This window comes from Haliaeetus leucocephalus, unplaced genomic scaffold, assembly GCF_000737465.1.
Source record: "Haliaeetus leucocephalus isolate CR32 unplaced genomic scaffold, Haliaeetus_leucocephalus-4.0 Scaffold61, whole genome shotgun sequence".
NCBI classification, from domain to species: domain Eukaryota; kingdom Metazoa; phylum Chordata; class Aves; order Accipitriformes; family Accipitridae; genus Haliaeetus; species Haliaeetus leucocephalus.
Window position 1 is genome coordinate 190,422 of NW_010972497.1, and position 14,385 is coordinate 204,806.

General features: G+C 42.3%; 1 protein-coding gene across 3 annotated transcripts in view; it reads right to left on the minus strand.

Annotated features, from left to right (window-relative positions):
- Positions 1-4,450: 4,450 nt before the first annotated feature.
- The window catches only part of SLAIN1 (SLAIN motif family, member 1), a 49,041-nt gene continuing 39,106 nt past the window's right edge, over positions 4,451-14,385 (minus strand). For all 3 annotated transcript variants that reach the window (XM_010578010.1, XM_010578017.1, XM_010578027.1), the window contains 3 exons: positions 10,983-11,147; positions 8,744-9,044; positions 4,451-5,545 (listed from right to left, as the gene is read on the minus strand). In XM_010578010.1, coding sequence (XP_010576312.1) covers positions 5,470-5,545; positions 8,744-9,044; positions 10,983-11,147 — 542 coding nt within the window. In that variant the 3' untranslated portion in view covers positions 4,451-5,469. The remainder of the gene's footprint in view (positions 5,546-8,743; positions 9,045-10,982; positions 11,148-14,385) is intronic.

The following is a 14,385-nucleotide window of genomic DNA, read 5'->3' on the forward strand; positions in this document are numbered from 1 at the left end:
TCTGAAAAGGCAAAACATTATCTTTTGGCTGTGCTCACAGAACAAAAACAACACATTTGAGTATCATCGTCTAGTTGGATCCTGCCCCAGTAATTAGGCTCTTTTAAGCACTCCACCTTAGCAAGCAAAGGACCGTCCGCTGTCTGGTCGCTCCGCAGCGGGTGGTGGTCAGCGATGGCTGTGCGTCGGGGTACCACGCGCGCAGCAGGCGCTGCCCTCCTGGGAAGGAACGGGGCTGCTGCCGCAGAGCGCTGGATGCGCACTGCAGTTCCACACCGCATGGCCAAAGCTACGCTGTGCGCAGGAGCCGCAAGGTTTCTTTTCTGCCCAGCCACAACGACAACTTACGTGGCTCAATCAGTTTCAGATGTCCAACCCCTCTACGTTAACATGGCTGAATTCAATAGTGCGTCACCAAATAGCCAATGAGAGAGTGATGGCAGTGACAGTTGCCTTCATTTTGTGTGTTCGCCATGTTTTCTTCAAGTAAGAGTCACTTTATGGTCTGTGAAAGTTATCTATTGTCTATCTACCTGTAGTTTCATAAAATTTTTGTAGCTGCATCTGGGAATAGTGCACGTCTTCTGAGTGTGTTAGATATCTAGCTTCTCTCCACCTCTACAAAGTCAAGATGGATTGTCAATAAAAGAGATTAAGAGATCAAGTATTTCTCTCCAGAAAGTCTGAAGCATCTCTTCATGCCTTAAACTTCCTTTCCATTATCATTAATTCAGATTAAGTATAACTGCTTACCTGGCCAGGTAACAGCTGAAAGTCCCAACAATGGAGACAGAAGATGCACTGATGGCCTGCGCCCCAGGCTGGTGAGTGAGCAGAATAGCTGAGTGGGTGGATTGGATTTGCATGGCAAGGTTTTGGTAGCTGGGGGGGCTACAGGGATGACTTCTGTGAGAAGCTCCTAGAAGCTTCCCCTATGTCTGAGAGCCAATGCCAGCCAGCTCTAAGATGGACCTGCTGTTGGCCAAGGCTAGAGACTCCCCTGCAGCCCATGGAGCTCCACGGTGGAGCAGATCTCCACCTGCAGCCTGTGGAGGACCCCACGCCGGAGCAGGTGGGTGCCCAAAGGAGGCTGTGACCCTGTGGGAAGCCCACACTGGAGCAGGCTCCTGGCAGGACCTGTGGCCCTGTGGAGAGAGGAGCCCACACAGGAGCAGGTTTTCTAGCAGGACTTGTGACCCCGTGGGGGACCCACACTGGAGCAGTCTGTGCCTGAAGGACCCATGCTGGAGCAGTTCGTGAAGGACTGCACCCCATGGGAAGGACTCACATTGGTGGAGTTCGTGGAGGACTGTCTCCCGCGGGAGGGACCCCCCGGCAGAGGAGGGGAGGAGTGCGGAGTCCTCCTCCCCCTGAGGAGGAAGGAGCGGCAGAGACAAGGTGTGACGGGCTGACCCCAACCCCCATTCCCCGTCCCCCTGCGCCGCCGGGGGGAGGAGGGAGAGAGAACCGGGAGTGGGGGTGAGCCGGGAGGAGGGAGGGGTGGGGGGAAGGTGTTCTAAGATGTGGTTTTACTTCTCATTATCCTGCTCTGATTTGATTGGTAATAAATTAAATTAATTTTTCCCCAAGTCAAGTCTGTTTTGCTTGTGACAGTAATTGATGAGTGATCTCTCCCTGTCCTTATCTCAACCCACGAGCCTTTTGTTATATTTTCTCCCCTCTCTCCAGCTGAGGAGGGGAGCGATAGAGCAGCTTTGGTGGGCACCTGGCATCCAACCAGGGTTAACCCACCACCGTGGGATCTGCAGGTGGATGGTCAGGAACTGCACTGGCCACAAAAGCACGCATAACCACTGACAGAGGTCACAAGAAAGGTGGGAATCCAGGGACAGCAAGAGTTGTAAGCAAGACAGTGTAGATGAAAGGAAAAAGATGGCTGAACAGATGGGCTGCAGTGGGTATTGCAAATGAAATGTGACTCTGATTGGCTGGGAAAAAGAAAATTAAACCAGACCAGGCAGGACATACCCTTTTCATGACAACAGCGACAAGGAAAGTCATCTGGGCTTAGCAATTTCCTTTTTTATCCAGAATTTCTGAATTGGTAAGTCATGCCTGAGCATTAAACACCACAAATCTGTTTTTAAGAGAGAGAGTGTGTTATTCCCCAATTATTTTTAATTATGAAGCCTTACCCATCATTCACAGTGGATGTTTAAATAGTGTTTTCTATAGGAAGATGCTGATTTTCACTATTTGTGTTAGCATACAGACATTGTAATGTTGGGCCTGAAATCCTGGGCTTCACGCTGTACAAACACAAAGGGAAAAGACAGGAGTTCATGTCCCAGAAACTTGTGATTTAGGTATAGCAAAAAACACCGATCAGAGGAAGAAAAAATGACAAGGCAGCATTTGTTAACAGGCTCAAGAGCCTGTCAGAAGACACTGGCAGTTTAACTTAGTCCTGCATTTAGTGGTACTGCACTAAAGAAGAAGTCTTTAAGGAAGGATTTGAGGGTGAATAAAAACTGAGTCCCTTATGTTTATGGGGGATTCCCACCACAGTGAGGGCCAACATGGAAGGGAGCTAGGAGGTGCTTTGCTTGTAACAGGCACAGCACAGGCTGGCATCGTGGACTTTGATATGGGAATCCACTTCAACACTCAATGAGAAATGAGCAGTGGGATGGGATAGTGGCTTTGTAAAAAGTCCGTGGCTTTGTAAAAGAGTACAACTAGCTTATAACTCTTTTAAAATGTATTCCACAGAGAGGAGGAAATCAGTAGCATATTCCACACGTTTTGCTCCCAGTGGTACTGTGGTGAAGCACGTGACACTTTGGGCACCGTGCAGCAGTACCTCATTCATCGATGCTACCTTCCACGGAGACAGCCAGCTCCCTCTGCTACAGGCGAACAGCAGCAGTACCACAGCCTGGGGTTGAAATGAGTGATTCTGTTGATTGAGTGCAGAAAAGCGATCAAGGTGCTCGCACCTTGGGTTTCCTCCTAAAGTCTGATGGCATCCAGTGTGACAGATACTTGACAAAACCAGCAAAGCTATAAGGTTACCAAATCCTGACATGATGGAAGAATGCATTGCAAGGGAACGGGACAACTAAAAAGGGAAAAACAACTGCATCTTCTCAAAGAATTCATTATATCCAAAACGCTTGGCTCTCCAGTTCATGACACATTTGTAGTGTGAAATTTAAAAATGCAAATCACAAACACTTGAGCACCTTCCTTTAACATGTTGTCATCATATATAAACAACACTGGGAAAAGACATATGCACTGGGTTCAAACCAAGAGCCTGGAGTTTTAGCTACTACAAAGAAAACATTTTCAAAGGGTATACTGCCCTCCAGTGTACAACTCAGTATTACCGCCAACAGTTGCAACCTATTTAAAAAATTGACAGTAATGTGAGGCTGTGGTGTCCCAGACAATGGCAGAACAGGGATAAAATCCCGGCACTAGGGAACGGAGTGAAGAGACAGCTCGGCCCAGGGCTGGTAGGGCCAGCAATGAGCAGAAACTCATCATTGCCACTGGTCTCCAGCCATCTTTTATGAAAAAGGTCGCTCTGGTTCCCTAGCGCCAGAAGCCAGGAGAGCTTATTAATTTGGGAGGTTCTGCAGCTCTCCTTGTCACAGGCAAATAGCAAAGCACCCCCCAGGCTGGCTCTGCACCCCTGCCACAATCAGTCTGTAAGTGAGATAAACCGTTCAAAACAACAGAGACTGTCCACAAATGACTGACTGCAGTAACAAGCAGTAATTTCTTCCAATTAGAGCTTCTTAGAAACAAGATGGGTTTGGCACACTCCTGCTGAAATACTTACCTGTGCAGAGCTCATTTCCTTGTTGGAATATTTCTTGATATCCTCTTCAACAGTTCTGCTTTTTTTTGGAAGAATGGATTCTGACTGCATTAAAAGAACTAAAGTGTGAAAAATGAATTGTCTATCTCTGTTAAACAATTTTACGTTGTGCAGGGATACTACTGCACTGCTATACAATCATTTCTCAACGTAATTAAGGTTTTACTCACCACTAAATGCTTCTCCTTTGTTTTTTATTTTAGCTTGCCCTTTTAAGAAAAGCAGGTCCTCGAGCTAATTCGGAGCAAAACTGACAGCAAATTCAGAGCATGGTGAAAGACTCACTTGGTACACAATCTCCGTTTCCCATTGCAAGCCACATTTGCACTTGCAAAATCTGAACATTAAATTGAAAAAAAAAATCTTAAGATCATATAAGATCATAATGATTGATTCTAAAACAATACATATTTGTCTTCTATGCATACTATAGCTTTATAACACAATTTTAAAAAAAATCAGAAAATTTCAGAAAATTAGTTACTATTTGCAAAATCCAGCATAATCTTTATAAATGCCAAGTAATAAAAACTGCAGGAGCTAAGTAGATATCAGTTGCTAAATTCTGACAATGTTTACATTGCACACTCAAGAACAACATTATTGCTGAAATAGATTCTTTATTTCTGAAACATTCCAAAACAGCAGTATACACAGTTGTAATCAAATATTAAGTCATATGCCATTATAAGAAAGCATTGATTAGTGCAATTGGATTTTGTAAAAGATCTATCAAAAAGATTCGCATTAAAACTCATTTTCCATAAGCAACTGTTAATAAAACATTACAATTTTACTCTTTGTAATAAAGTACTGAAAACCAACTGTAGTTTTAGAGATCACTGTATCTTTGTAAGTGCAACGTGACTTATGCTGCCATTTTAAATACAAAACACTATGACAATAAATTAACAATTGAACAAATGGTGAAAGACCAACAAAACCATGCTGACCCAGCTGGATGGCAATTTCCAGTGAATGCTACTTTTTTTGTGCTTCTGCAACATAAATATACTGCTTTGTATTGCCAATGGTACGATTTTGTAAGATATGTTCCTAGCGCTAAAAAAGTACATTACCCCAAAAATATTATTTATGGCACAGAAAAGTTAAATTATCTCTTTGTTGTTCAAGGTTCAGGCAAGTTTAAATGAACTTAAGTATACAAAATAAAATGTACTGGAAACACTAGAAAAAAATTCAAGCACATACATAAGTCCCCCCAAATTGAAAGTAAAATGCATGATGCCTTTACACTGAATAAATTGTCTTAGAATTTCAGTATGGCAAAGCTGCCCGAAAGCATTATCTCCTAGTTCTTTCCAAGGAAATATTCTGATATGTTGCACATATATAATACTTTCTTCAGTTCCAAATGCCAACACTGCCATTGTTAGTCTGATAACAATGCAGCTGTTCAGGTAACTGATTAAGTGCAATATTTAGTATTTGCTAAGATGTTCATTTTTAAAAAATGACATTGTATTATGGATGGTTACATATTAAAATCCCGGGGGAAATAATACCGTATGACTCTCCTCTCCCAAATCATTGTTACCCAGCCAGCTGGGTAATGAAATCCGCATTATTTATTTTCCACTGTTGATGGGCATCTTTCATCAATAGCAGCCATCTCTCCAGTTCCCATCCCGCATCGTGCTGAGTGACGAAAGTGGCTTTGGAGGCTGAAGGAAACTGTATTAACCAAATGACAAAAAAAGGGAAAGGAAGTCATATTTCATGTGAAAGATCAAGGTAACAAACATCATTTACTTCTGCAGTGACACTGGCTTTGTGGCTTGCTTGGAGACAGCGTTCTAGTATATTTCTGGCTCCATGCTAATGCAAATGTAAAGATCTATGGTGAAATTAAGGCCACTTCCAATGAGACCCCATTACTGTTACTAGTCTTAACAGGGTAAAAGGTTTGTAAAAATGAATTTGGTGAATAATTGTCATGATGCATGAGACCCCTCTAAATGGGAAGATTTGTTTTTTCAGGGCTAAAGACGATAAAAACCTATTTTTGTCACTACAGACAGCAGAGACCTAATGGGAGATATTCTCCAAAAAGCTGTTGTGCTCAGCATGCTCATGAAGAAAACAGCACTTTATAAAAACACTATGCAGGCACTAAAGAATTTTGGCATCTTGTCGGTCAAAGAACTCTACAAAGCCTGCTCCAGATGCTCCTATCCGAGACACGCGACGACGTGTTTCCATCCCACAGCTGAACTCAGAGAGCCGCCAGTCCCAGCACCACCACTCCTGCAGGGAACTTGCCATCCTCTAGGCCCCCACCCTCACACCGGGGCCGTGTCTCTCACTAATCGAGGACTTATTATAAAATGCTTGTTGACCATCTTTCAAACACTCCAGGTACTACTGAGGTAACTGTTTCAAGTAAGATAAAAAGGAAAAACAACCATCTGACTTGATCCGACTGGCAACTCACTGGTGAGAAGGCAGGCTATCTCTCATTTGCTGCAACTATATTTTAGTTACACCAAAATTTGCTGAAAATAAAGCGTCTCAGTTCTGTGAAACTGTTTCTTATAAAACCAGGTCCAAAGCCTTGTTCTCGCACTTCTCTGCTTTTTCTGTGAGTTACTGATGCTTCCTCTCCCTTCCAAATGCTCTTGGCTGGAAAAAGGCAGAGGTATGTTGTAAGGGCAGGCAGAATCAGTAAGTTAAAAGCAGTCATCAGAGCAGCTTCTTGCCTCTCTGCTACAACGAATTTTTTAGTGGCAAAAACATTGCACTTAAGTAAAAAAAGCTCTTTAAACTTAGGTTCAGCCAAGCTGCTTTTGTGCAGCTCCATGTTGTTGCGGGATCACTTGTCTTTGATATAAATCCAGTTAATTTGAGGCATAAAAAGACCTGCCTCTGCCATTTTCTGCAACTGCCACTTTCATTTCTTTCTTTCCATAAATAAAAAGAGGAAAGTGTGTTTAACAATCCTGAAGAAAAAATGGAGAGGGCAAAAGTAAAGAATAACTGACTAAGCTTAAAACAACTGTAAGCATACTGCTACGTATCCAGAGCTGAATCTCTGCTACAGGGCACTGAACAGAAAATGCGCCAGTGTTGAAAACTGTTTCAAAGAAGCACGAGCTGTCAGTATGATGCCACGTGGTTTTGAGATAACAGAATTTTTGGAGGGTCTGTAGTCCCGTCCCACTCTTCCATCACCAGCTGGATTGCCGTGACTGGCTCCAGCACAAAGCAGCAAACACAAGCGAGCCTCCCACCTTGGCTCCGGAGCTCTCCTTACGTTGCTGCCATGCCTGCGCCTGGTACCTGGGATGATCCAGACCCTGAGCTGCTGATGGACTTCCTGGCTTTAGGTGGGACCTGCCTCATCGCTGTGGACCTGTCTGGAGGCTGGGACTGTTGCCTGACCCTGGTCACCATCAATGCTGCTCTTGGTTGGGCACTGCGGGCCAGCCTGGTTGTCCCACTCAGCTCCTGGCTCACCTTGCCCTGCGGGAAGCTGCCCCCACTGCCCCTCACATTGTGTAAGGATAGAAAGCGGAGCACTGGAAGGTAGGGGTCTGCAAGAAGCCCTGAGCGCAGAGTTGGAGAGGGCTGAGGGTTGTGTGGATCCATTCAACAGGAGGCTAAGTAGAGATGGACTGTACTGTTAAAATTTCTTTACATTGCTTTTGTATGCATGAATCTCTGATGGTAAGGAGAAAAGCAGTTAATAGTTAGCCAAGTCAGTTATCTTGGCTATTATAATTTTATTTTACAAATTATCAAAAGCAGACCCTCACATGCTTGATCCTACGCAGTAAATACTGAAGTTCCCTAATGCAGACCCTATATAAAATATCTAACAACCTATTTTAAGCCAGTAACTTGGCTATTTAACAGTCTGGCTATAGGCATGAAGGCACAGCTTTGCTCTGAATGTGCACTTCTTCCTGAACATCTGATAGATTTAAAAAACACAAAACAAAACAGAAGACCTTTTTTACTTCTAATCAGGTTATGACTAAAACCACTTTAATTTTCAGTATACTAACAGAAGCTAAACTCTTAAACTTAAATAGCATTCCTTCGAAATGACCACAGTGACAAAAATCAACAGTGAGAAAATCTGCCGGTGATGGCTGAATTCTTTCCAAGAAAATTCCACACGAACTGAAACCGCCCTTATTTTCCACATGAATAAATAAAATGAAACAAGGGTCTCAAAGAACTGTAGGCTGAGTTCCATTCTGTCTGTGCTTTTAGAGTCCTATAAACTTGTCATTTCCACAGTGCAAAGACCATCTATATTCAAGGATCACTGGTCTGGCTCTACGGCAACATATGATGCTGCTAAGGTACATTTGATGGTGCAAAGACAGGAGCCCAGACTTTCTGGAGTATAAATAGCTTTGTTACCGATTTGAAACAGTTCAACCCAAGACTGTACTATCCAGGACATTTCCTTCCTCACAATGCTGTAATGTCACAGGTTGCATTTTTACAGTCTACTGCCATTTACAACGACAGCGACATAACTCTTTCTGTTTGGGTACTCTATTTGCTCATCCTGTGACATTGAAATAGCAGTTGGCACAAGTCAAGAAGAAGGCAAGCCACATATGTCAATGATATGAGATTTCCATTTGTTTTGAGTACTTATTGATAGATGGCAATCCATTCTTATTTATATGTGATTACATTCTATCAATATTAGAGTTTACTAGGAACTACCAGCAGGCATTGTCCATCGCTATTTCTGGAAAGAAATCTTCACCCATTCAGTGACTTTACATTAGGAGCTAGAAACGCTTCTCTTTCATAGCCCAGCTTCGTACTCAGAAAAAAAAAACAACCAACCAACACCACAATCTAAGCCAAAGCCATCCACACAGGGAAAGAGGCCTGTTTAACTCTTACCTTCGAACTGGCTGTGCAATTTTACTTCTGGGTATGCCACTCCCGTTGATAGCCAGCGATGGTCTTGGAAGAGCACTGCGCCCTACAATTCCTTGACTGGCAGTCTTGTTTGGCATTGGGATCCCAGTGTTAGAATATAACTGTAAGTTGTTGGATATTGGAATACTGCTGCTACTACTACTACTAGTACTACCTTGTACGGTTGGGCTTACGTAGGCAGTAGCTTTGAGAGGCTGTCTGACAGACACTGGAAAATGTCCCACACTGTGAACTCTGTGTTGAAGCTGTCCTGGGGATGGAACTGTAAAGAGTGGTAGAAAAGTAACGAGGTCAGTATGCAACAGATGAGGCCAGATAGTAATGCTGATTTCTAGATAGATCCAAATTGGGATAAACACATCATTATACAATTTACTTGCTAATTATAAACTGCTGAAAAACCTCTTGGATCCATTACTGTATCCAGTAACACTGCACTGAACTAAAATACCCTGTTCCATCCCCATCCTGAACAAAAATCCCACCCCATATTCATCCTTCTTTTTCTCCTCAAAGAGGTTTCATTAGCCATTACAAGCACACTAATTCCACCTATGCAATTAGAGCTTTAAGCAAGAGAAACTGCTGAAGGTATAAATTAATTACTGTCAGATTATTTAGATTTCTGTAAAGTTGCTTGCAATAGCCCCATCTTGTTTAAGGAACATTGCATTAAAGCATAGAAGATTGCAGACATCTACACTTTATGTATAAAAATAATAAAAAGGCTATAAAAAGGTCTTGAATATAACAGCATATTTCAAGGCTGATGTTATGTAAACTATAATTTTAAATCAATGCTATGGGTTTCGGAAGCTTTATATAGAGACTTTCTACACAATCCTGCCCTCTGGTGTACATCAAACACGCATCTGTTCCAGAGTCCACATATCAAAAGCAAACTGTCAAAAGCCTGAAGCACATAAACTAACATACCACATACAGGCTAATCCTTTTTCAAGTCTCTGGAAAAGGACATCTTAAGATCATTTAGAGACACAGGAGAAAATACAGATGTGTGATTCAATTAAACAATACTGACAATATATTGCTATGGAACTATTATTGTAACACAGCTCCTTAAATACCCCAGCACAGCCACTTATTAGAAATGTTCTCCAAAAAACTATTTCAGAAAAATCACATTTTATACACGCACATATATACATACACACATACATAAACACACACAGAAATAGGCATTTCTAAAATAGTAAATAAAATTAAACTCTCAATGCACTACCATGCAAATTCAGGTGGGAACCTGAACAACTACTTTGATTCTCCTATTCAAACAGGACAAAAATAAAAGAAAATAAATCCAGCAGTCAAGTACATTTTCCAGAAAAGATGCCATTTAGTACTTTTGGTGACATTTGTAAATTCTGCTCAAATTTGAAAGAAAACACCCACAGGAAAAGGTTTTGCCAACTTCTCCCTCCAAAATCTCACATGGGAGGCATAAGTTAAATACTTTCTCCTGCCTGTGTCCAGCGAAATCCACTTTTTCCATTTCCTCTCAGAGTACCTCAACCACTGTGCTAGAAAAGACGGGTTTGGATCTCAATCTATCTCATTCCCACTCCGCATTAATAATTCAACATCCACTAGATCAATACTCCCTTCATCCCCCCATCAAGAAGTCACCTAAATTAAACTAACTAGAGTCATTTTAATTCCCCCACTCAACAAGTGTATTATACTTGAGGATATAACCCTCTTGTTTACCACATTTGCTCAGAAGAAAGTGGCTCAACTTCAGTAGGAGAGAGGCCATGTATTTTAAAGTAGTATTTATACAGTGTACTGTAAAACCAGTATTGTACAAATTACCAAGAAAAGCACTTTTCAATTCTAGTATCAAAACTAAAAATGTAAGCTTATATGAATTAATTGCATTATTGGTGCTTCTACAATACTACTGCTACTAATTATAATTTTAGTTTTAAAGCTGGCACAAAATGAACGGCCAAAGAAAAAAACAAAAGGAGGTGATGAAACTCTCAATACAGCGTAACAAGATTGGCAGAATTTGCTTTCCAAAATAGAAACTTTGAAAATCCTGTGCTATATTAAAATATGGTGCAAAAGGAACACAGCCTGCTTTTAACTTTTCATAAAGCAGAGGATCAGTGACTGGGACGTGTATTTTACCACTCTATCGATTCTTTGCACGCAGCCAAAGAACACAGGTACTTACTACACGACTGCATCCTTGAAATCCCATTACTCGCTCCATGCAAATTGGAGTCAAAGCTTTGACTGTTCCTCACAGTGACCGGAGAACTAGCAAAGCCAGCATTACTGTTAATGGTGGGGGTACTTGGCATCCGCGTGAGGTTAGGCATGCTTCTTCGAAGTTTATCTGAAGCAAAAGAAGGTAACATCCATAGTCATATCAGAATTTGCAACAAACATGAGCGGTCTCTGAATAATTTCTGTAGAAAATAAAATTTAAAACAAATTACTTCAACACAAAGAAAGGTTTTGCTCTGCCGGAAGAATATGAATATGTTTTTGACGGCCTACTAATTGAACCGTTCTGACTACTGTAACAGCATGATTATTAACAAATAATTTTAGACATGAATAGGCAGTACATGTTCAGAATTGCAAAGATTTAAACACTAAAGTGTCATGATAAGGATGAGTTTCACGTAAATGTGTAAAGTAGGTCAGATGAATCATGCCCTAATTGTGCCTGTTTCTTTGCAGTGAATACAAAGCAAGGCTGCAGTGACACAGTCAGACACAGGTATCTACACTGTGGATGTCTAAAGACAGGTGAGACGAATCCATCCTGTGACTAAGGTCTTGCCTTCAGGTGCCAATGAGATGCTAAAAAATTCCATTCGGTACCTAACCTTATTAGCATGTTGTTTCTGCAGGTGGCCATGCACAAAACCTGTTAAGTCGATGCTGTTCAGCTGCTTGGAGCCCTGAGTTGATATCAGGATTTTCAAATCTGGTGGTTCTCCCTCCTACCCCTCTTGTAGTGCCTGATTTGGTGGGCATTTTCAGAACAGGCCTGTAGGGTCTTTCAGGAAAAGAAAGCTGCAAATGCCCCAAATGTTTTGGAGGCATGTTCAACACCTAAGGCATGTGTCTAGGTCAGAAGATGTCTGCAACCCCACTCATGCTAGTTGATTTAGAGAGAGACGCTGAGACCAAGCCTGACATCTCGAGAAGACCTGCCAACCACAACAGCATTAGGTAATCTAAGGTGAAGCTCTTTTGGTCTCTTCTGCTGCAGGGCCAAAGGGAGATGACTCTGTTCTATATAATCCGAAGAGGCTGGCGGGGGCAGAAAGGCACACACTGAATGACCTGGTCTGAATTGCCTCCTGTGATGTGACAGACTTCAGTGAAGCACTGCTGTGGGCAAGTAATGGGTCATTTCTTAAATTGTCATTGACAACGCCGCCAACGCTGGCCTCCTGGCCAGGTTCGGGAGCACAAGTGCTGTGCCTGGCTGAGGTGGCTATGTTTCTCCTGGTACCGTGGTCAGCAGGGAGGCCGCCAGCTCCTGCCCCTGCCGTAGGTTCCAGTGCATGGCAGATGTCTGCCTCCAGTTCTCACGCTGCAACAGAAAGCAGGGTCTGCCTGTCTTCGAATAGGCAGCTACGACTGCTCGCTCCAACAGCAAGCAGGGCATTTCAAGATCGACATTTTGGATGTATGCACAAGAACGACATATCACACACAGCTTGGAACTGCTGGTTTGGGTCGACCTCCTAGCTCACGTAGGGCAAGTTCAGTCCACAGAAACAACAAATTTGACTTGGGAATCTCTGTTTATCAGTCCACATAAATACATAGCCTATTTAGCACCATCATGAGCTCCTCTAATCCTTAAAGCTGCTAACAACTGTTGAGTAATAAGAAGTGACAGTACAGTTCTATCTATACAAGGTATTAGTAGTCACTAACAGTAACTTCAATGTGTAGGATGCCTATGTAACTCCAGCAAACTGAGTCACAGCAAGGTTACCACTCTAGCTGTTTTTTATGACTGGTCGTCATGATAAGAACTGGTAGAGTATCCTGCAAATAGTCAGAAACATCCTTCTACTTCAAAGGTCCAACATTTCTAATATCTTTATGTCCCGAGCCCCAATTACTAGTGCCTACCTGCCCTTGACACTATATCATGCACACTGGTCATGTAATGATGAGACCCTCTTCTCTTCCACCTCAACTAAGGCTGACTTTCAGTTACCACAGATGGTCTGACATAGAAAACCACTGCTGTCCAGGAAATAGTTTAAATATTCCTGTGAATGAAATACACTACATTTTCATATTTTTGAAATCAAACAGTAGGTATGGAAGGTAAGATAGGGAGGAGTTCAGTGCAGGAAAAGGAAATGCAAGGTTTGAGTTCCTGGAAACTGGAGTACAGCCAAATCCTAATAAAGAACCAGTTTCAGGGTAATCCTTCATCAAAGAGTTAGAGTTGTGCTTCAGCGACTCACCACTGATGCTGGCAGGCTAAAACTGTCAGTGGTACACCAATGAACATTAGCAAAGGGATTACCACTGTGGTTCAGTCATGTGGTAAGTATTAATATCACTGATATAACAATGATAAAATAGTTATTAGGCTTCTAAAACTGTCCTGGGGATGCAAACAATGGCATCTATACAGCTACTGTATGTCCCTATTTCTGAAATACTCATGATTTTGAAAACTGGAAAGGGAACTGTCTTTCTACAATGCAATCCTTGGCCCAGAGTGGCAGAAATTCATGAATATGGGAAGTCTGTAGCTACTGTTAATTTTGGAGCCCTAGCCTACCCTTTAAAATCCTAACTTCTGAAATCCTAGGTCAACATTACAGCACTTGGCAAAAAAGGTTTGAGCAGCAGGATGGCAGTAGGGAAGATAGCACTGCATAAAATAGCTATTCTAATACTGTCCACATATCATGTTGTATAAGCAGAATTCCTTGGAGTCTACGTGCTCTTCCACTCAGGGACTGCATCAGCCACGACAGGCATGATTTGAGCCTTGAATTGTCCAGTGGATGCAGCTACAATAGCAGGAAAAATAGGTACACGAGTAGCTTAGATTTCCTCTGTGTCACGGGTGGCCACGTCTTTTGCCTCCTGTTCATTAGTCCCTTCTCATTCCAGCAGTCTGCTCTGCTGCTGATTCTTTCAGTCCTCAGGCAGCAGATTCCTGCTGCACCTGAAAATTCTCATCCATCGAGCATCTGTGTTACTTCTTTGATGGGTCCTTGTGTCTGCTGAGACAAATGGCCCTGAAAAGCAATGAAAATAGCAGGTCAGTTTTGTGCTTGGGGAAAACCCAGAAACGTTCATCTTGATGGCATTTTTGCAGCTTTGATCTCCTTGGATGATGCATCCTCTTTCATCTGTTTCTTGAAGTTGTTCTGCCACCTGTTCCCCTCCTAAGAACAGTGGAAAGGGTCTTACAGACGTTTTGTTTGTAAATGAAACGCTGGCTCTTGTAAGCTTGATATACGGAAGCAGAAGGTGGGAGTTACGTGATTTTAATATTTCAGGCCAGTAAGACGTGACTAGGTATGAACTTGCTGGAAATATATGAGAAGAAAACAAAAAAATTTTTCCAAGCTGCA